General features: G+C 41.0%; 1 protein-coding gene across 1 annotated transcript; it reads right to left on the bottom strand.

The window, feature by feature from the left end:
• Positions 1–2,915: 2,915 nt before the first annotated feature.
• LOC116179676 (intersectin-1) lies at positions 2,916–21,364 on the bottom strand. The gene is made up of 19 exons (XM_031499490.1): positions 21,194–21,364; positions 20,936–21,116; positions 20,345–20,890; positions 17,840–17,995; positions 17,575–17,792; positions 17,246–17,519; positions 14,454–15,261; positions 14,230–14,402; positions 13,661–13,934; positions 13,445–13,609; positions 13,110–13,386; positions 10,278–10,448; positions 7,743–8,005; positions 7,209–7,694; positions 7,002–7,136; positions 6,737–6,956; positions 5,453–5,524; positions 5,028–5,252; positions 2,916–4,978 (listed from the first exon to the last, which is right to left on the bottom strand). Exons 2-19 carry the CDS (start codon positions 21,109–21,111, stop codon positions 4,824–4,826), a joined length of 4,794 nt encoding a protein of 1,597 aa, XP_031355350.1. The 5' UTR covers positions 21,112–21,116; positions 21,194–21,364; the 3' UTR covers positions 2,916–4,823.
• Between the last annotated feature and the right edge of the window lie 1,205 nt (positions 21,365–22,569).

The following is a 22,569-nucleotide window of genomic DNA, read 5'->3' as shown; positions in this document are numbered from 1 at the left end:
CTAACTCTGAACCCAGTTGCGAAGTGCTGCCCGGTCGGGCTCCCCTGTGAATAGATAAATAAAATTTGCTTTTAATACACTTAAATGTTGCGACTCTGACCCATATTTCACTCCCGTACAGTACCACGTTGTTAGCGACCAATGGGAGGATCCTGGATCCGCAATGCAACTTTAGCTCGCACTACCTTTCAAGCAGAGCCTTCCTACCTGAACGCAACGACCTCGACTAGTGTATCGTTTTAAACGAATAGCCAGCCTGCACTTGTGTCGCCGCTTTAAACAGAGCTTTCCGCGATACGCTTCCTGTTATCGCAGACATACTTTTGTTCAGGTTCGCTATGAAGCGGTAAATTTCGCTGTTGACTAAAATGTAAATTGCAAAACAATTTTTTTTAATGGTCAAGCGACCACTAATTTGCTTTCTTTAACTGAATTAATATAGTTTTGAAATTTAACGACCGAATCCCTACGCTTCCTCTATTTGCAAAGTCTAATTACGTTCGCGAACTACGGTAATGTAAATTAGGAAACACAGTAAGAAAGTGATAAGGTAAATAAAATAATTAGGCAAAATCGACCTACTGCGAAAATTGGCATTTATAAATAATTACGATTAATTACTAATTATTTTTAACAGTTACACGAGGCAAGTGCACTTTTTTCCGAGATAATTGGGATTTAAAACGGACGCACGACCTAATTTCTTTCGGTTATTCATCACGAAAACTTCTAGGATGCGTAGGTAACTACGTATTTATTGTCTGTTACGGTAATTGCTCTTACGATGAATCACTAAATTGTATCGGAATGTATTCCGTTTCGTCTTGGGTTCGTAGAAAAGAAAGTGCTTTGCGGAAAATGGAACAGTAATTTTTCAGTGGGAATTCGTGTGCGTCATAATAAAAAAAAAACTAGAAACGCTGACCATTTCCTTAAAAAAAATTCTTGGCCAAGCACGTTCGGGCTTCGGACATGGAAATTTTGTAAATATTAACAGGTCGAGTTTCCCAACGATCCTTTAAAGATTTTTTAATGGATCTCCGTTGATTCTTTAATGAGAGTGTTTACAGAAATTCTTCTTAAAGCATTTTCAGATGCACCCACTAAAGTGTAAACTTGAAAATCCCGTACGGAGGGGCAAGTTGCAAATCCCAGGGGTGGAACCCTTTTAACAAAAACTCTTCGTGCAATACGAGTTGGATAACATGAAAGGAAAAGAAATTAGTTGGATCCAATATTCACAAAATAAATTAATAACTGCAATTGAATGAAATTAATTTGAAATACTTCGGTAGTGGGCACGACTGTCTCGTTGGAACGGTACGGTTCATCTCGCGCGCCACCAGGAGATCGCTGCCTTGCTCCTGGTCAGGGTCGGCTGTACGGTCGCTGATTTCCGTAAGCCACGGGCAGTTAGATGGTAAAACGGGAAACTCCAGGGGTCGTGCAGTCGGTGGCGAAAAATCTAAAACAAAATTACGGCCGAGGAAAGGCCGGGAAATCCACACAGCCCAACTACATCAACATGCTCGAAAATTAAAACTTCTCGGTCCCCTGTTATCATAAAAAACGGGAGACCAGTCTTAAAACGCATGGTTAATTAGCGCGCTTCCACTGATACTAAACGAATCTATTCATGCGAATCTATTCATTCAAGTATTTATTGCTAGGAAGTGAATAGTTACCCCTACCCCTTGGTATTGATCATGGGAGCGTGAAGTTATACATTTTTACAACTACATAATATATTTTTCAAATACAATTTAATTACATAATAATTAATTTTTTTTCTTATATCTACAATAATATAACATGAGCAATATAGCAATATAGAAAATAACATTATTGTAAAGCTACCAATGAGAGTGTAATTGTAGAGCGTTCAACTAAAGAGTGTAGTACCAATTTTACACACATTTCGCCATGTTTTGTCACTAATTACGAATTATTGTCAAAATGTGTACTAATGGCAGCTGTCATAGTCTGGTCCAGTTGTGTCACAATAGATATTCGGCAACATTAACAATTTTAAATCTTTCTTAATTAACACTAACACTAACTCACAATTATTTACTGTTGGGCAATATACGCTATTATGGAATATTAAAGCTGCATTAGAACTTAGCCAATAAGATATTGTAATAGTAGTAAGACCGTCGCGGCAAAAAGAGTGACCTTGAAATTAAGGTCGCGCGTTTTGTCGCCCCTACTACGACCGTAACAATAGCGACTCGAGCCTTCGTTCGTGGTTTGTCCTTGTATAGGAATGTGTAGCATTTTTTCTTACGGCTAAATTAAAACATTGAACGATAGCAGTCGTCAAGTGGTCTAATTGCCTACAATACGAACACTACTATCGTGCAACTTCGTAGATACTCGATTTGGCAAGAACAAACAATCGTAACGTCTAACACAATAATACTGTTATCGAAGCCTGAAACAAATCCAAATTCGTGCGCCATTTTGATTTGTCACCTACATTTAACTAAACTCGAATAATCCTAAAGTAAATTTGTACTTTCAACCAAATTTTGGATGAGCTTTTTTCATAAGAGACGTGGACGTTTTTGTTTTTTTTGTTCGGTCCCTAGACATACACAGTTGGAGCAGTGGTGTTGACGATCTGCCAAAACTGACACCAACTGCTGAAGTTATATCTACGGACGTCATTTAGGAAACATATCAGTGCAAATCGATCGACAGCTATACCGTCCATCGATCAAATCGATCAATTCCGTAAGGCAATGATATGGCAAGGGCGAGTAGCACCGCTGGCATTATGTCGTGTGGTTTTGTGCCAGGATCATCTACGGCCTTTCCTAACAGTTCAGTCGACCACGTTCCGGCCTCCGGGATAAACTTGGCCACAATATTTTGGCAAACGGAAATCCGAAAATTTAATTTATGACACCACATAACGTAATCCGTCGCCTGCATTCAATAGTCGATTTTCGAGCCAATTCCAGTCGTTCTAAGAAGTCGTAAGAAATACGCCGCAAAGCCCATCTATTCTGACAAATTAAAGTGTCATACCAATGTAAAAAGACCCGTCGTCAAATTTCAGGTGATCGCCTTAACTGCGCTAACGGCTTGACACGAATTCGAATAACACGAAATAAAATCCATCCAACGATAAATTACAGGTGGTCAACTTAACTTCGCTCGCGGTTCAACGTGAGTTATCACGTGCTGGGGGGTATTTTGTACCCCCAAGACCTCCCGGTCTTAGACCCTCCCCAAATTTTTAAAAGTTCACCACTCTTGTGATCATTTTTCAGGGAAGGCTATCGAAATTTGTGGACCGGAAAGGTGTCCAACTCCCAAATTCCCTTCGCTGATGTGTTGTCCTCAGAAACGTTTAAAAAATAACAAAAATTCGATGTCCTCCCTTAAAAAATGATCACCAAGAGTAGTGATTCCACGAAAAAAGAGTTTCGGAATTCCAATAACAATTAGTGAGGGAGATTTACGACATATTTCTTTCCTGAAATGTAAACTAGTTTGATCCAAAAAGAGCAGATGACGCCTATATTACTTTTTTGTTCGATTATTATAGTGTCATATCAATATAAAAAGACCCGTCGTCAATTTACAGGTGATCTGCTTGACCCGAGTTCGAATAACACGAAATAAAATCCATCCATCGATAAATTACAAGTGGTCAACTTAACTTCGCTCGCTACTCATCGTGAGTTATCACGTGCTGGAGGGTATTCCGTACCTCCCAAGACCTCCCGGTCTTCGACCCTCCCCAAATTGGTAAACGTTCACCACTCTTGCGATCATTTTTCAGGGAGGGCTATCGAAATTTGTGGACCAGAAAGGTATTCCACTCCCAAATTCCCTCTGCTGCTGTGTTGTCCTCCGAAACGTTTAAAAAATATCAAAAATATCCTCCCTTAAAAAATGGTCACCAGAGTAGTGAAGGTTTAAAAATTTGGGGACGAGTCTAAGACCGAGGGGGTCTGGGGGGGTATGGAATACCCCCCAACGACACACAGTATACATTCCACGAAAAAAGAGTCTCGGAATTCCAATAACAATTCGTGAGGGAGATTCACGAAATATTTCTTTCCTGGAATGTATACTGGTTCGATCCAAAAAGAGCAGATGACGCCTATATTACTTTTTTCGATTACTATAGTGTCATACCAATATAAAAAGACCCGTCGTTAAATTACAGGTGATCTGCTTGACCCGAGTTCGAATAACACGAAATAAAATCCATCCAACGATAAATTACAGGTGGTCAACTTAACTTCGCTCGCGGCTCAACGTGAATTATCACGTGCTGGGGGTATTCCGTACCCCCCAAGACCTCCCGGTCTTCGACCCTCCCCAAATTGTTAAACTTTTCAAAGAGAGAGAAATAGATCAATTATTCGAGAAGTTCCGTTAAAAATTCCGTTATAGTGAGCTAGCCGACGGCATAATTTTACAGGAAAGTATTTCTTTAATGACTTTAAACGAGCGGGTAATTCAGTTTCGTTTATGTGCAGAACAATTGGGTCAGGACAAAAAAAATGACGCTTTGACACAATAGATAAATGTGATCCTTGAAAATGACAGCTGTACCTAGCACTAAAACCGGTCCAAGGTAGACAAACAACTCTGGAATCGAAGACCATGGCCAAATGTCAGCGTGTTTCTGTTTGGGAAAGGCATAGCACGTTCCGGGCACAAAACACCCCCTCTCAAGAAAATAACACCGTAAGCTAGAAACGCTAACTGATTGTCACACTAATAGTCGAAGAATATCTACTAAATTAGATCGGTATAATACATAAAACTTAGCTTAGGTAAAAAAATGAATCCGTGCCATTTCAGTAGTCGTTGGTGAACATGTGCAAGTCCAATTTAATAGTGAGCTCGCCCGATTCGACCTGATGTAAGATCAACTTTTTCTCGATTGGTCCGTTGGTGTTCTGCGCCTCGTGATAGATATCCAAAACCTTCAGCTCGGCCCTTCCCAGAAACTCTGCAAAGACACTTTGGGTTAACAGTCAATGAAGGCGTCGGTGATCTACCGTCGGGCTGAAATGGGCACATCTCCAGTACGACAATTGATAGAACTTCTTCGTTGATGTTCTTAATCAAGAACTGCATGCTGTAATTCCACACGAGCAGGGAGGCTGGTACGACTCCGTTTTGTATCACATTGCCGTTGATGACGTTGTCCGTCGCGACGTCGGTAAGGTGCTCCTGGTCGTTGACGGTCACTTTGCAGTAGATGTTATCGGTGTGCAGTTTACCTGTTCGACAAACGTGGTTACACAAAGGGCAATCTACAGGTGAATTTTACGTGATTAGTCCTTGTACCTTTCTTTTTAGTATTTTTATGAAAACTCTTAGTGCGAATATCTTGACCGGCGATCAACGTTAGAGAGATCCACGCTTGCGATGAACTGTGAACTAAAACTAGGCATGCAACAGAAATAATTAAAAATCTTACCGGCCCTAATGAAGCGAGTTCCCTTCTGCACAAGCACCAGCAGACGACCACACGAAACCCCACCTTGTATCGCTGCGCACACACGTTATATTTAACAAATTTCTCAGCATTAATCCAATCGATATAGGCTTTTTGCTTGCCGTATTGAAAAACGAAGGGGGTACTGTAACGGGAGCCTCATAATGGGGGTTAATTTTTTCGAATGTTTGTAGGAGAAGCCCATTGGAGAAGATTCAGTTTTTCAAAACAATAGGCTTGAGTAAATTGCAGTAAAGTTGAACTAGCCGTAGATATAATATATGGCTCCTGTTACAGTACCCCTTTCATTACAGTACTATTTTTTTAATATGATAAACGCCTACTATATTTAACAAATTTCTCAGCATTAATCCAATCGATATAGGGTTTTTGCTTGCCATATGGAAAAACGAAGGGGGTACTGTAACGGGAGCCTTATAATGAGGTTAATTTTTTCGAATGTTTGTAGGAGAAGCCCCATTGGAGAAGATTCAGTTTTTCAAAACAATAGGTTTGAGTAAATTGTAGTAAAGTTGAACTAGCCGTAGATATAATATATGGTTCCTGTTACAGCACCCCTTTCATTACAGTACTATTTTTTTAATATGATAAACGCCTACTATATTTAACAAATTTCTCAGCATTAATCCAATCGATGTAGGCTTTTTGCTTGTCATATTGAAAAACTAGCGGAAACGAAGGGGGTACTGTAACGGGAGCCTTGTAATGGGGTTAATTTTTTCGAATGTTTGTAGAAGGAGAACCCCCATTGGAGAAGATTCAGTTCTTCAAAACAATAGGCTTGAGTAAATTGCAGTAAAGTTGAACTAGCCGTAGATATAATATATAGCTCCTGTTACAGTACCCCTTTCATTACAGTACTATTTTTTTAATATGATAAACGCCTACTATATTTAACAAATTTCTCAGCATTAATCCAATCGATATAGGCTTTTTGCTCGTCATATTGAAAAACTAGCGGAAACGAAGGGGGTACTGTAACGGGAGCCTTATAATGGAGGTTAATTTTTTCGAATGTTTGTAGAAGGAGAACCCCATTGGAGAAGATTCAGTTTTTCAAAACAATAGGCTTGAGTAAATTGTAGTAAAGTTGAACTAGCCGTAGATATAATATATGACTCCTGTTACAGTACCCCTTTCATTACAGTACTTTTTTTATGATACATTCGAACACCTACTTTGAGTGGTTTAAAAAACAATGACAATGCAACACACACCGCAAGCGGAATCACGCACCGTACTTACTCGATTTAGGTCGCGACTTCGTGAAAGACACAATCTTGAGATACTTCTTCTTCGCATCCTCTATCCTTCTCAGCCACAAGCTGCACTCGTTCGCCGAAGACGTCAACAGCGCGATCGTCTGCTTCTTATCTTGTACTTTCAAAACGCGGTTCGCATCGGTACCGCTCTCGACGTTATCGGTACTGACTTTCGTCGCGGTGAGATCTTTCACAAGTATCGGCTGCAACACTTATATCAGTTGGAGTAGAAACGCGAGATGGCAAACCTGTTTGTAGATCTTGTAGAGGACGTTGCTGTTGCGCTGAAAATTGAACTGGGTCGCGCCCGATGCCTTACTCGGTTGCACTAATAGCAAAAAGTCGTTGAACAAGAATCCGACGAGCTCTTTGCCACTTTTAACCTGCGAAGAAGGTAGGAGTGAGAATGATTGAAGTCTCAGAGCGTGGAGTCATCAGAATCGGCGGCAACTTACTTTGGTTAGAATTCCATAGTGTAAAATCTTTCTGGGACCTAGTTTATTCGTATCACCATTGAAATTGATCACAAGATCGTTTAATATGACATTACTTTGCAGCCACTCCAATCTTTCCTCGTTCTCCTTCAGTCTTACATTCTCGTTTAAGCGTTTCAAAAAGTCGTCAGCCAAATTCAAAGCCTCGACTAAGAATTGATGATCTACAAAGTCGATTAACAGCGGAAACGAGATCGATCGATGCGTACCCGTCGAGGTGGTCGGGGTGTGCTCCAAAATTTTGCTTATGAGCAGCGGATATCGGGTGATCCTCTGCATGGGTTTGATGAGAAAGGAACTGAGCGGCATGCCTCGCGTAAATCGGTTGCTCTGGCACTGCTTGACGACGTTTCGGAACGCCGGCGACGTCTCGGTGAGTTTCTGGAGGAGCGCGGCGCTTTCGAGCTGCTGGCTGCAGAAGGTGATGTAGGCCGTCATCAGCGGTAGCTGCGAGTGGATTACAGTGCGCTGAAAAATCGGCGCAAGTTGACTTACGTGCTCGCAGATCACATCGCCTATTATGGTACTGCCGGAACTGCGACGGTTCGTCAGGTCCGACAGGAAGTTGCGATTGCACTGCAAAATTTCCTGCCAATTGACGAATATTCCCCGAATCTCTTCGTTGCTTACGACTTTACTTTGGCGTAAAGGAATCTCGAAGACCTCGTACACGACGGTCATGTCGTCGATGTACGATTTTTCTGTTTGGATCAGTTCGTTTATGCACTCTAAACGCATTTTATCCTCAGGTTCGACGGCTGCAATTCATAAACTGAATGTCACAAACACAGTTTATCTGGACGTTATCCCAGTCCCCAAATTATTGTTGAATCATGTCTCTAAATGTAAGATCGGGAACAGAAAAATGCAACAAACCATTTTTTTAAGAGCGCACGTTTGATGTGCGACCCCACGATAGAAAGACGTGACATGGTAATGATCTGTCACCTAACCGGATTTTCGATTCTAATATCGGGTTCTCCAAATTTGACTGTTGGGCAAATCTGACTATCTCATTTTGACTTTTTACATTACATAGATCAGTAGTTAAGCAAAGAAATTTGGCGGAGGTAACCTTTACGAAAATAATTGGGTTGCAAGAAACGTTATTAAAATGGGTCGTGTTTGGTATTGTTGGAAGCGCGCTACAATAACATGAATTTTAAGATTGATCCCGGATTTTGTGATGATATGGGATCGAGGACGTTTTAATTTTTGAACCCGAGTACGCCGGCCGATGTTCCCTTTCCGCATTTTGGGAATTTTATACAAGGGAGAGGAGAGGGTGTTTCGTTTTCTTGCATTATGACAGTTACCGACCTTCCGAACTGTGGAATAGGCCGTTTGTCTCCAGATTACTTGCTCGTGGCTTCGTAGATCATTTTTACAACACCGGACTTGACCGCAGACACGTTTTTTCATTATCTCCCGGTAGCGCCCGAGATTACGATATCGTCCACCGACTACTGCACCGTTCGTGTATAATGGTCAATGTATTTGACCAATTAAGCTTTTTTTTCTAGTAGACGACCAACGTTCGTCGTGGGCCAGGAAGTGCCGTCACAGCCAATCAGAGACGAGCATCCTCTACGCCCCTCCCCTTGGCCAATGGGATACGGCGCGCCTTTAGATCTAGCACTCTGTGACCTCACAGTCAATAAATTGTGTGGTCGACCATTTTGTTGAGCGCCATCTTGGATCCGTCCGCCATTTTATTAGTAACTAGTCTAAATTCGCGATTTTTGTCTGCCTCCATCCCCACCCCCGCCACATGTAACTGTCACAGACTTCTTTGAAATATCGCAAGTAGTTTCATGATTCACCGCTAAAGCGAGCGCCATCGGCATTATTGGTTGATTATATGACTAAATTATATATTATATATAAATTAATATTACATATAAATTAAAATATTATATAAATTAATTTTCTTATGATTTTTATGAGAGAAGGGACACGGTCCCACGACCTTGACTGTCCTTTGAGCCCATCTCCTTGTTCAGTCTTATTCCGTCTGCATAAACTTGTACGGCTCGGCAATGAAATTCAGTACATCAGATATTCTGATCTCGAAAACTTATACGGTAAGGTAATGAAATTAAATTTCAACGTGATTTTTAAATTACACGGATGTACGTTAGGTAACAGACCATGGGCAATTCACTTGTTTGGGTTGTGGGGCTGTGCACCAAAGGTGCAACTTGAGCGACCTAAATTTAGGCGTAATTGCCATGGGCCTTCATCTTGGGTTCTAGTCGCCATCTTCGTCCTACCTTTAACACGAGTGAAATTGAAACGAGATGCAGGTTAACATAATATATATTACTACATAACAGTTGAATACAACAGTGCGTTACGTTCAAATCTGACTACACAAGCCATAGAATGCCAAGCGAAAGAAAAGGAAGCGTCCAACCTACGATATCGGTTGCACGCCCGAGGTTTTGTTACCACAATTTGCACAATAATTAAGTATTTCCGTTTAACATGAGATCGAAAACCTCCCCTAAAATTAACAAATTATCTAATGTCATCTGGCGATTCCCGCCCGCGGCTTCTCCACGCTCATTAAATGAGAATAGTATTAAAAAGAAGGAAGTACAAGATCAAAGAACGCTTAGCAGGGTGGTGCAAAATGTAAAAAAATAAAGATAGAGCGATTTGAAATCGAAAAAAAAAATTACTTTAAAACTTACCTACAAAAGACATGCACCCACCCTACTAAACTGAACACACACCAAAAATTGCCTATTAAAAACTATGTAAAAATTAAAATCACATAATCGTTACAGTACATGATAAGTTTGTGTGTAGATTACTTAAAGCTACGCAAGTGACAGATCTTGGATGATTAAATATTTCTATAGCGCGTTCTTGTTAAAATGCGGCCGAAGATTGAATCCACTTTGTTTCGTTTAGTAGAATGGGTGACGTTTAGATTCCTATAAAACAATAAAAATATATTTGCACCAGCCGACCAATCAAATTTTAGCGCGCGAAATAAAAGCGATTGAAAAAAAGGACACTTACACTGCTGTAATGGAGCCACGTAGTTACTGGGAAACAATCCCGAGACGCCGTTCAGTTCGCCGCGCCACCACGACGGCTCTTCTCTGGCGGTCACGCTAATAATGTCGTCCTTTAGGAAGCTGAGCTCGTCGGGGTTTGCGGCTGTGTACGGATACAGTGCGACGACTTTATCTGAATGTGGAAAGTTTAAGGTTAAGTACAAACTTAGAGGTGGATCGAGACGTAATTCGCTCTTGAAAAAATTATTCCCTCTCAAACTGAGGAAGTTCTGCTCAATTGCTCTCATCAGGTTAATCTACCTAATAAAATAACCGAATGTGCAGCCATGGCTCTCCTTGATAGGGCTTACCTAAAATATAGTTTTAGAAAACGCGGATAAGAGTCCACCGAGGGCATGCGCGGATCAATATTTCTTATTGCGCAAAATATGTTGGAATTAATACTGGGTGTCAAAAATCGAGTGCGAGTATGCGCGGTACAAAAACCCCCCACTTACGCAACGACGTCCCTAAAATAATAACAAAATGCGAAGGCAGATATCAATAGTCCAGTAAGCGCATGCGCAGATCCGTGTTTCTTATTGCGCAAAACGAAACGCTATTAATTTAAAGCCTGGAGAAAAAAAAGTGACAAAATACTGCCAAAAACGTCCCCCATCAGACGGCGTATCATTCTCCCACCCTTCGACGAAGAGGGGGGCGGGAAATTCAAAGTTACAGAATAATCGCCGAAAAAATATTTAAGCGTAAGTTTTGAGGAATGCGCCGATGCCTTTCCTCCGACGTCCTTTTTGAACCCTCGCACTCCACCACTACCGTGGTATATATTGGGGCAGCGGTTTATCCAAAAACGCAGAATTAGAACGAGGCGGTTTTTTATGTTCGTCTCGTGTTCGTACCCTCCGACTGCGCAACTAACACTAACTAAATTCTTTTAAAATTTTGTCTGGCTACCAGGAGAACATAATAGTCGAGGAGGTCTTTTCACATCACCCACAAAAATATTTCGAAGTCAAATTTCGTTTTAAATCTTTTCCAATTTGGTATCAGGAGGTTATAATGTTCGAGGAGGTGTTTCAGCTCCTAATACACGAAGTGCCATTCAGAAAATTATTGTAAAATTTTGCCTGGCTACCAGGAGAACATAATAGTCGAGGAGGTCTTTTCCCATCAACCACAAAAATATTTCGAAGCCAAATTTCGTTTTAAATCTTTTTTAATTTTGGTGTGTAGAATCCAAAACAATTCGTACTTTTTCGATTACTTCTCAATCAAAAGTTATAGACTAGAAACCAATTTCGAAAAAAAATTCAAAGGGCTGTAACTTTTGAACTAGTAGCCCAATCTTGGAACTGTTTGAAAATATGGATTCTACAGGCCACATTCTATAAGAAAATTTTTTTTCCGGGTCGATCTGAGACAATTTTTTTTGGGGCCCAAAAAAAGGCAGGGTATTACGTTCCTTTTTTTAGCAAAAATCGACTTCACCAAATTTGTATCAGGAGGTTATAATGTTCGAGGAGGTATTTCAGCTCCTAATACACGAAGTGCCATTCAGAAAATTATTGTAAAATTTTGTCTGGCTACCCGGAGAACATAATAGTCGAGGAGGTCTTTTCCCATCACCCACAAAAATATTTCGAAGCCAAATTTTCGTTTTAAATCTTTTCCAATTTGGTATCAGGAGGTTATAATGTGCGAGGAGGTGTTTAAGCTCCTAATACACAAGGGGACAATCAGAAAATTCTTTTAAAATTTTGTCTGGCTACCAGGAGAACATAATAGTCGAGAAGGTATTTTCCCATCACCCACAAAAATATTTCGAAGCCAAATTTCGTTTTAACTCTTTTCCAATTTGGTATCAGGAGGTTATAATGTGCGAAGGAGGTTACGCGCATCCACACAAAACACGTTTTCGTCTCATTTATGTGTAAGGGAAATATGTAACTAGGCTCAGGCCTGTTTATTTCAATAAATAAATAAATAAATAAATAATGTGCAAGGAGGTGTTTAAGCTCCTAATACACAAGGGGACAATCAGAAAAGTCTTTTAAAATTTTGTCTGGCTACCAGGAGAACATAATAGTCGAGGAGGTCTTTTCCCATCACCCACAAAAATATTTCGAAGCCAAATTTCGTTTTAAAACTTTTCCAATTTGGTATCAGGAGGTTATAATGTGCGAGGTGTTTCAGCTCCTAATACACGAGGGAACAATCAGGAAACTCTTTTAAAATTTTGTCTGGCTACCAGGAGAACATAATAGTCGAGGAGGTCTTTTCCCATCACCCACAAAAATATTTCGAAGTCAAATTTCGTTTTAAATCTTTTCCAATTTGGTATCAGGAGGTTATAATGTGCGAGGAGATGTTTCAGCTCCTAATACGCGAGGGGACAATCAGGAAACTCTTTTAAAATTTTGTCTGGCTACCAGGAGAACATAATAGTCGAGGAGGTCTTTTCCCATCACCCGCAAAAATATTTCGAAGCCAAATTTCGTTTTAAATCTTTTCCAATTTGGTATCAGGAGGTTATAATGTGCGAGGAGGTGTTTCAGCTCCTAATACACGAGGGGACAATCAGAAAATTCTTTTAAAATTTTGTCCGGCTACCAGGAGAACATAATAGTCGAGGAGGTCTTTTCCCATCACCCACAAAAATATTTCGAAGCCAAATTTCGTTTTAAAACTTTTCCAATTTGGTATCAGGAGGTTATAATATGTGAGGAGGTGTAACAACATCAAAACTTCGGTGTGCGCATGCGCAAAACCAACATTTCTTCTGGATCAACAGTGAATTACGTCTCGATCTTGGTAATCCATGCTTCGTACAAACCTATAACGACTTCCTGTTGTATCCTCGTTGTGGAAACGGGCGTGCTGCGACCGCTCGTTCTTCCGCTGCTGTTTAAAATTTTAACGTAACTCGCCGGAAACCAGCCGACCTGTCGCTTTCGACCTTTCGCCTGCAGCTCGCCCTCCCACCAGCCGGAATCGGTCTTCTTCCTAATCATGATCAGCTGCCCTCTTTGCAAGGACAACTGTTCGGGACTGGAAGATTGATACGGAGCGATGACCGACGCTATTTCCGGCTTCTTGGTACTCTTCATTGTCTACGACAAGATGTCGCCATTGAAACGAAAAAAAAGTGGGGGGGGGGGGATATCATACTTGCGTGTTCGAGCTGGGGTAGTCGGGCGACTTTTCGGATTTGCTTTCAATAATTTGTGACACCTCGTTGTCGAATTGGGAGGCGCTACAGTCGGTGGGGGTGGTAACCGCAGCGGGCGCGATTTCGGTAGGAACCGAAGTTACGGCCGGAGGGGCGGGAGGATTCTAAGAGTGCGAGCCGTGAGCAAAATAGGGGCGCGTTTAAGGGTTACTCACGTCAGGATCGTATTTCTGTACGTAATTGCAGGGAAATATACCGACGTTGTTGCCGACCTTACCGGTCCACCAGTCCCCTTCCTTTTTCACGACGGCGATGATGTCGCCGGCGTTGAAACTGAGATCGCCCTGTTCGACCGACTGGTAGGGGTAGCTCGCGATACAGTGTTCGACTATTTCCTCGACTGCGGTCGGTTGAACTGCCACCGGCTCCGAAATTTCAGGCGGCGGTTCGCTATTGTCAATTCCCGTTTCGGGTATCTCGGCTATGCCTCTGTAAAATCAATTCCGGTTGGCAATCACCGGATTTAATCAAAATTTAAAATGCAAAAATTTCGAAAATTCAAAAAAAATTAAGAAAATTTCAAAAATTAATAAAAATTGCAAAAAGGTAGAACATCGAAAATTAAAAAAATTCGAAAAATTGCAGAACATTGGAAACAGATTACGAGAAAAGGAAAAATTAAAAAACAAAAATATTCAAAAAATTTCAAAAATTGAATTTTTTAATCATTTTTTTTTCGATGATCGATTAAGATTTTCTGAGTTTTCATGTAACGATTACTTACTCTAAACGCTTAGGCTCAATTTCCTCCACCACAGGTTGAGCTTCCGCCTGCGAAACTCTACTCCCCACGCCGACACCATCCATTGGCTCAACGTACGATTCCGGAAACCAACCTGTATGTCCCTTAATTTCGCCCGCTAACCAACCAGGCTCTCCCGTCTGCTCAATCGGTACCTAAACCAAAAGAACGCTAAAAACGGATACCCCCCACCTAAAAAATCTTACATTAATAATATCACCGGGTTGAAATGATATTTCGTCCGAATTTCTCGCGACGAACTCGTACAGCGCGCGATATTTAACCGCGGCGGCGAGTATAACCTCGCCGTCGTTCGGCGCCGCCGCAGGAGCGCCCGTCGCCCAATTGTCAACGGGCCAATCGGTCGCGCTCTCCGTGCCCCAGTCGCTTTCCGTCTTCCACGCGGTATTGAAATTCGATTTGCCCGCGCTCTTCATCTCCAGCACGGTGTCGCGTTTCTGCTCGTAAATCTGGTACAGCTTCTCGCATTCGCCCAAAAGTTGGGCGAGCTGCGTGCGAAGATCGTTCAGCTGCGAGTTATTGTTCTCGATGTCGTTCATCTTGCCGTCGATCTGCGACTGCAGGTCCTCGACCTTCTCCCTCAAATTCTTGATCGTTATCTCCTTGTTGTCGAACGCCTGCTTCTGATCCGCGTCGCCCGATTGGTTCAGCTTATTCTTCGCGTCCAGTTTCACCTTCTCCTGCGAGAGCGCGAGCAGTTTCGCGTTCTGCTCCTTGAGCTTGTTCTTCAGTTGGGACATCTCTTGCATTTGGGCATCTCGGGTCGATCGCATGCCGTCGATGGTTGTCTTGACGTTCGATACTCCCACGCGAGTGTCGCATATCTTCTGCGATAGTTCCTTGATGTTCTCGTTCAACGATGACAACTCGATGGTTAAACTTTGGTTCTTCGCTTTCAGTTTAAGGACCGCTTCCTGTTCTCGCTGGCGTTGCTGCTGCAATTCCTGTGAACGTTGTTTTTCCCATTCTAATTGTCGCTGCCGCTCCATTTCCCTTTAATATAAGAATGCGATTTGTTATGGTTCATAAGAGTGCATTGCAAAAATTCAAAAACATTTTTTTTCGTTTTCATATCGATTGTGATTTAAAGCACTTGCGACCGTAGTGTCGAGATGGTAAACATATGTAACAGAGGTGGTCTCTAAAATAATAATTTACTCAACCCCCCCCCACACATCGTCGTTTTCTATTTGCTCCCGGGAAAATCGGTTTAACCCCCGAAAAGTGCCTTTTTTCTCGAAAGATTTTGCGCATTGTACCGGGTAGCCAAATAAGAATGCGAGGTACTGTATCTGGGAACCTGTCCATCGTAGAAGCTTGCGGTAAAAAAATTTTTTACTAAAACGGCCACGAGAAAAACCTGGAAAATATTTTTAAGATTCTGAAATGGCCGCTAGGGGGCGTAATTGCAATCTGGAATCTAAAAAAGTGATTTTTCTGTAAATTCCGCTATATTAACCTAACAAAAAAAATGTCCGGTCTTTGAAGACGACAATAATCTGAACCTTTTTTGTTTGACAATTTTTCCTGTATCTCTAAAAATGAAGTGGTGGGGGGTATTCAAAGGTTTCCGTAAAGAACACCCTGTATCTTCGAAACGACTGACCTGATTTTAACAAACTCGGGTTAATTGAAAAGTGTTATTCTTCGGCTACAAATATTATAATATTTGAAGTTTTGTTAGTTTCACATGTCGCCGCTTGAGGGCGTTTTTCGACATTCCGACAGAAATGATTAATTTTCTCAAAAAAATTAAATGCGTTGGTTCGATTTTTTTTTCATAAAAAAGTAGCTAAATGATGCCTAAACAAGCTCGCGAAGATCGCATCTCGATATCTTGTTCCTAACCTAAAATTTAGGCCAAAGAAGGTTTTATACCCTCAAAATGTTGTTTTTAAGATAATTTTTCCGGAATTATTTTTATCTCTCTCTCTCTCAAGATATCGAGATGCTGTTTTCGCAAATTTGTTTAGGCATCATTTAGCTACTTTTTCATGAAAAAAAAATCGAACCAATGCATTTAATTTTTTTGAGAAAATTAACCATTTCTGTCGGAATGTCGAAAAAAGCCCTCATGCGGTGATATGTGAAACTAACAAAAATAGTATAATATTTGTAGCTGAAGAACAGGTCTTTTGAACTAACCCGAGTTTGTTTAAATCGGCTCAGCCGTTTCGAAGATACAGGCTGTTCTTTACGGAAACCTTTGAATACCCCCCGCCACTTCATTTTTAGAGATACAGGCAAAATTGTCAAACAAAAATTGTTCAGATTATCGTCAACTTCAAAGACCGGGCACTTTTTTGTTAGGTTAATATAGCGGAATTCACAGAAACATCACTTATTTAGATTCCAGATTGCAGTTACGCCCCCTAGCGGTCATTTCAGAAACTTAAAAATAATTTCCAGGTTTTTCTCGTGGCCGTTTCAGTAATAAATTTTTTTACCGCAAGCCTCTACGATGGATAGATTCTCAGATACAGTACCTCGCATTCTTAGTTGGCCACCCTGTACACCCCCCCCAGGAGTTAATAAAAATTTTTACCTTAACCTCGTTAGACGTGCCTTACCGAGGTGGCGTCCTCGAAGCTGTTCTCGTTTGTCCTCCAAAGTAATTTTTTGTTGAAAAACACAAAAGTGAGGGTGCCGCAGAAGGGAGGGGGGCACCGCTCGAGGGATTTTCTTTTTCACATATTCTCGTCTCCTCCACGTTAGCGCCATTTTAGCAAATTTGTAAAAAAACATCTTCAGGTTTCGTATATACCATATTTTCTTATCAGTGCCAGTCTGACGGACGATAACACAATCTTATTGTGCGGCGTAAAATTTCAACATAACAAATTAGATGTATAAACAAATGATAAAATGCGCGAGTTCTTTAATAAATAGGCGAAAGTCGTTGCAAAAGTAAAAAGACCCTAAACACAAGATGAATCTAGTGATCCCGGTAGCATGAGTGGAATAATTGTGTAGATACCTTCTCGCCGCCTCTCGTTGTTCGGCCTGCCGCTTCCTCTCCTCCTCCTTCATCCTCTCCTGCTCCTGCTGCTCCCTCATCTGCTTTTCGAGTTCGTCCATCCGACGTCGTTCCGCCTCCTGCCTCGCCTTCTCGCGCCTCTCGATCTCCTCCCTCTCCTTTCTCTCCCTCTCCTCCGCCTCCTTTCTCTGCTGATCCAGCAGCATCTTCCGCCTCCGGTCCAATTCCGCCTGCCCCTTCTCGAAGTTCTCCTTGCGTTTGTCCTCGAAGGTCGCTGAAAAAAAACCGCCCGTGAAAACCTACCTACGTTCGTGTCACCTTCGCCATACTCGTCGGTAGCGTCGACGCGGGATCCTGCTCCACGTGACCGCTGCCCTGGCTCGAAACGGAGTTTGTCCTCGCGCCCCGTCTGAACGAGGGCGGGATCAGGTCGGGGGGTAGTGTAACGGGAGGCTGTACGCCTTGCAGCGCCTGCTCGCAGAGGTGCATCGCCAGGACGAATTCCTCGCAGCCCAAACGTCCGTCCGAGTCCATATCGGACAAGGCCCTACAAGCGGATCTTTAGCTTGTAAAAATCAGATTGGTTTCGGTTACCATATTTGGGCGAGTATGTTTTGGGACAACTTCGTGTGCACCATCACGTTTCTAGCTTGTACGCCCGACAAGTAGCCACTGCGCGATCTATCGGTCGTGTTAAAAATTTGCGTGTACTTTAATTTTGTTTGATGCGGAACTGACCAGTCGACGAGTCTGCAAATGAAACAAAATTATATATACACGGTGTCCAAGATAAAAATGTCGATCTCGAAAACCATAGAAGATGCGACGATGGTTAAATTGGGGAAGATTTGCGCAATTCAGCCGTATTCGATTATGAATAGTGTACTAATATACAGGATGACGTAAAAAAAGTTGGAAACTTCAACTAAATGGTGCAACCGCGCACAACGCCCTAATGGCGCGAGAATACCTATCGAAAAAATTTTCCAATATTGATTCCAATAAATTGTACACCCTGTATATAACTATACAGCTACGGCAATATTAAAATTTATCCTTACCTAAAGACAACAAAGATCAAGTTGTCAGTGTTCGATTGTGAATAGTATAACAATATACAGGGTGACACAAAAAAAACAAAAATCGGAAATTATTGGTTGCAACAAGATAATGCACCTGCGCACAATGCCCTAGGCGCGTAAAAATATTTACCGGAAAAATGTGCCAGGAAATTCACACAGAAGGTATAATCAAGCAAAAGGATTTCTGAAATCTTGATTCCAATAAATGGTACACCCTGTATATAACTATACAGCAATTTCTTTAATTTCATTTATACTCACCTTAAAACAACGTTAGCAGTGTTCGATTATGAATAGTGTAATGATATACAGGGTGACGCCAAAAAAAAAAATCGGAAACAGTTGGTTTCCACTAGATGGTACACACTCAACGGTCTAATCGCGCGAGAGTACCTATCGGAAAAATTTTCCATTTTCCAGGAAATTCATACAGAAAATAAAATCAAGAAAAAGGATGTTTGAAATATTGATTCCAATAAATGGTACACCCTGTATATAACTATACAACTACTGCAATATTAAAATTTATCTTTATCTAAAAACAACAAAGATCAAGCTATCAGTGTTCGATTGTGAACAGTATAATAATATACAGGATGACACAAAAAAAAACAAAAATCGGAAACTGTTGGTTGCAACAAGATGATGCACCTGCGCACAATGCCCTAGGCGCGTAAAAATATTTACCGGAAAAATGTTCCAAGAAATTCACAGAGAAGGTATAATCAAGCAAAAGGATTTCTGAAATCTTGATTCCAATAAATGGTACACCCTGTATATAACTATACACCTACGGCAATATTAAAATTTCTTTAATTTCATTTATACTCACCTTAAAACAACGTTAGCAGTGTTCGATTATGAATAGTGTAATGATATACAGGGTGACGCCAAATAAAAACAAAAATCGGAAACAGTTGGTTTCCACTAGATGGTACACACTCAACGCTCTAATCGCGCGAGAGTACCTATCGGAAAAATTTTTCATTTTCCAGGAAATTCATACAGAAAATAAAATCAAGAAAAAGGATTTTTGAAATCTTGATTCCAATAAATGGTACACCCTGTATATAACTATACAGCTACGGCAATATTAAAATTTATCCTTACCTAAAAACCACAAAGATCAAGTTAACAGTGTTCGATTATGAATAGTGCAATAATATACAGGGTAGCGCCAAAAAAAACAAAAGATGAAAACTGCTGGTTCCAACAAAATGGTGCACCCGCGTACAACGCCCTAATCGCGCGGAAAAATTTTCCATTTTCCAGGAAATTCATGGAGAAAATAAAATTACGCAAATGGATTTCCAAAATCTTGATCCCACTATATGTAATAATAATAATATATAATGAATAAATGAAATTTCACGTCTTTTTTAGATACAGGGTGTTCCAAATTTGTAGTGTATGGAGAAAAAATCAATTATTTTAAATGAAACACCCTGTATTTGGTTTTAGAATTCTAACTGTACTTTAAATTTCACATCGTTTTTATATACATGGTGTTTCATATTTGTAGTAAAAAGGGAAAAAAATTTTTTTAATGAAACACTGCATTTGGTTCTTCCCTACTATAATTTTAACGTCTTTTTACACAGGGTGTTCCAAATTTGTAGTGCAAAGACAAAAAATTACTTTTTTTTTAAATAAAACACCCTGTATTTGGTTCTAGAATTCTAGCTCTACTTTTAATTTCACGTCTTTTTTACATACAGGGTGTTCCAAATTTGTAGTATGTGGACAAAAAATTCATTTTCATATGAAACACCCTGTATTTGGTTATAGAATTCTAACTCTAAATTGCACGTCTTTTACATACAGGGTGTTCCAAATTTGTAGTACAAGGACAAAAAATTAAGTTTTTGATTGGAACATCCTGTATTCGGTTCCAACTTTCAAATTTCACGTTTTTTTATATACAGGGTGTTCCAAATTTGTGGTACGAGGACAAAAAAATTAATTTTTTTAATTGAAACACCCTGTATTGATTTCGGAATTCTAAAATCGTACTTACGGTGAGTCTATTGAAGCTGCACGATCCATACTAGTAATACTAGCTCTCGGTGTACTAGTATTGCTATGTACAGAACTCGGAGCTGAAGGTAAAATCGGCGCTCCAGGTACCGCTGGCGGAATTACACTTCCGCCGAGAGGTAGATTAACACTGGCTACTAACGGAGGGGAGGGTGCAGTCGCGATTAACGGCGCGACGATCGGGGGAGCTATTAAGGGGGCTCCAAAATTTACCAGGGGCTGAGCCACCGCCGGCTGTACGAAGCTTTGGGTGGCGGGCAGACCGCTTTGCATCGGAGGCACGATTCCTGTTGGAATGACAGTTGGGGGGATTTGGTTGAGGGGAATCAAGGGAGGCTGCTGTACGGATGGCACGGCGGGTAGCGGCGGTATGGCGGGCGGGTTGTGCATCCGCAGCGAGGCGATTAGAGTTGGCGGGAGAACTTTCGGGATTTCGAATCCGCGCAGTTTCAGATTTATGAGTTTGCACGCGATCGAGAATTCGTTAATGTCCATTTTACCGTCTGCATTTGTGTCGGCCAGCGCCCTAAAAGTAGCGTGTCGGTTATGGTACACGTAATCTGAGATTTACCATATCTGGCCGAGAGTCGCGGGGGGTAGCTGCGATTGTAGCAGGAAGCCTTTGGCCTGTTCGCCGGTAATAATTCCGTCGATCGGTTTTAAGCCTCTGAATTGATCTTCGTACCTACTTCTTTCCCGACTAACTATGACCCATGGGTCGGCTGAAGGAGTCCCTGCTGCTGACATTTTACCTGTAAATAGTGTTCAATTAGGGGAGGTTACAGGAAATCAATAACAGAGAAAAGGGGGGTATTTTTAAGTGACAAACCTTCGCCTTTATAAGTTCTCTAGTAATTACAAACTTGAGAGCATTTTCCGAGTATGCATTTGTGAATAATCTCCAAGAACATTCAAATTTAATTCACCCACAATCAAGGAACAGATTCTCCACCCACCATTCGAGGTGGACTTCTAATTATTTAATGTGTCCAACCATAGAATACACCCTTTTTCAAACTTACAGCAGTTGGAAGTGTGTCGTGTAGATGGCGCCACACTAATTCGGCATACAGGGTGCACCATAATAGATTTGCATGTGACTTAAGGCCGTATTAGACGATGCAATTTTTATTGCAATTTTTGCAGCAATTCATTGCCGCAAGAAATTGCACGAAAAATTGCTCCGTGTATGTTAAAATTGCACGTGCAATTTCTTGCGCCAAATATTGCAGCAAGACATTCTGCAATTTTCTGGTTATAGAACTTGTGCTATTTTTCTTGCAATTTAGCAATTTAGTAACTATTTTAGTAACATTTAATTTATAAAAAAAATAAAGTGGTATGCACTGGAGAACATTACCTCCTTATGCTATATACAGGTTTGTTATTTAAAGTTAAAACTGAAATAACCTATTTACGAGGAATTCAAAAATGGATATTGCTGCCGCATCTTTAGTTATTGCGTCTGCTGTTGCTCTTTTAAAAAAAAAGAAACAAAGAAGACGACGACGTTTTTGGACCAGGCAGTGGCTTGCCAATAACGATTTCACAAAGGGAAACCTAAACCTACTCAATGAATTTAACGAACCTGAGTGTGAATAAGTGCGTGCAAATATAAATAATAAATTGCACGGCCTTCAACAAAGGAAACGTCACAAAACACACGTTTCCTGGTCTACAACAGACGTGAAGTTGCTTTCAAGTATTTCCCAGTGATGCCAATTCCACTTTCATTGGCACCAATACATGATTAGAATTGGGTATAAAAAAATTGCCAAATAAATTGCATAGTGTAATCATTGCATCTTTTTGCAATAATTGCTGCAATAATAGCAGCAATAGTTGCTGCAAGGATTGGAATAAAAATTACATCGTCTAATACGGCCTTTATTGATGAAAAAGTTGGCAGGCGTCTCCTCCATAGACATATTACTCTCATATGTCTATGGTCTTCTCTCCAAATAGGGTGAAGATGGTGGTGCAAGATGAATGTGGATAAGGGTGGAGGGATTTGCAGTCCTGCAAATCCGAGGTGCTTGAATCTCTCTCCGGTATCGAAACCGTGCCAGCCTTACCGATTTGTCGCTTGTGCTACTTGTCACGGACACGGTAAGGGGTGAAGTTCTAGCGCGGCGTTTCAACGAAAAGGTCTCCGCGTCATAGCGATGACCGTGAAGGTATCTCAGGATGCCGACACACGACCGA

Source organism: Photinus pyralis, unplaced genomic scaffold, assembly GCF_008802855.1.
Source record: "Photinus pyralis isolate 1611_PpyrPB1 unplaced genomic scaffold, Ppyr1.3 Ppyr1.4_LG8, whole genome shotgun sequence".
In the NCBI taxonomy this organism is placed as follows: domain Eukaryota; kingdom Metazoa; phylum Arthropoda; class Insecta; order Coleoptera; family Lampyridae; genus Photinus; species Photinus pyralis.
The sequence above is the reverse complement of the archived record's forward strand: the minus strand, read 5'-3'. Positions and strand labels throughout refer to the sequence as shown.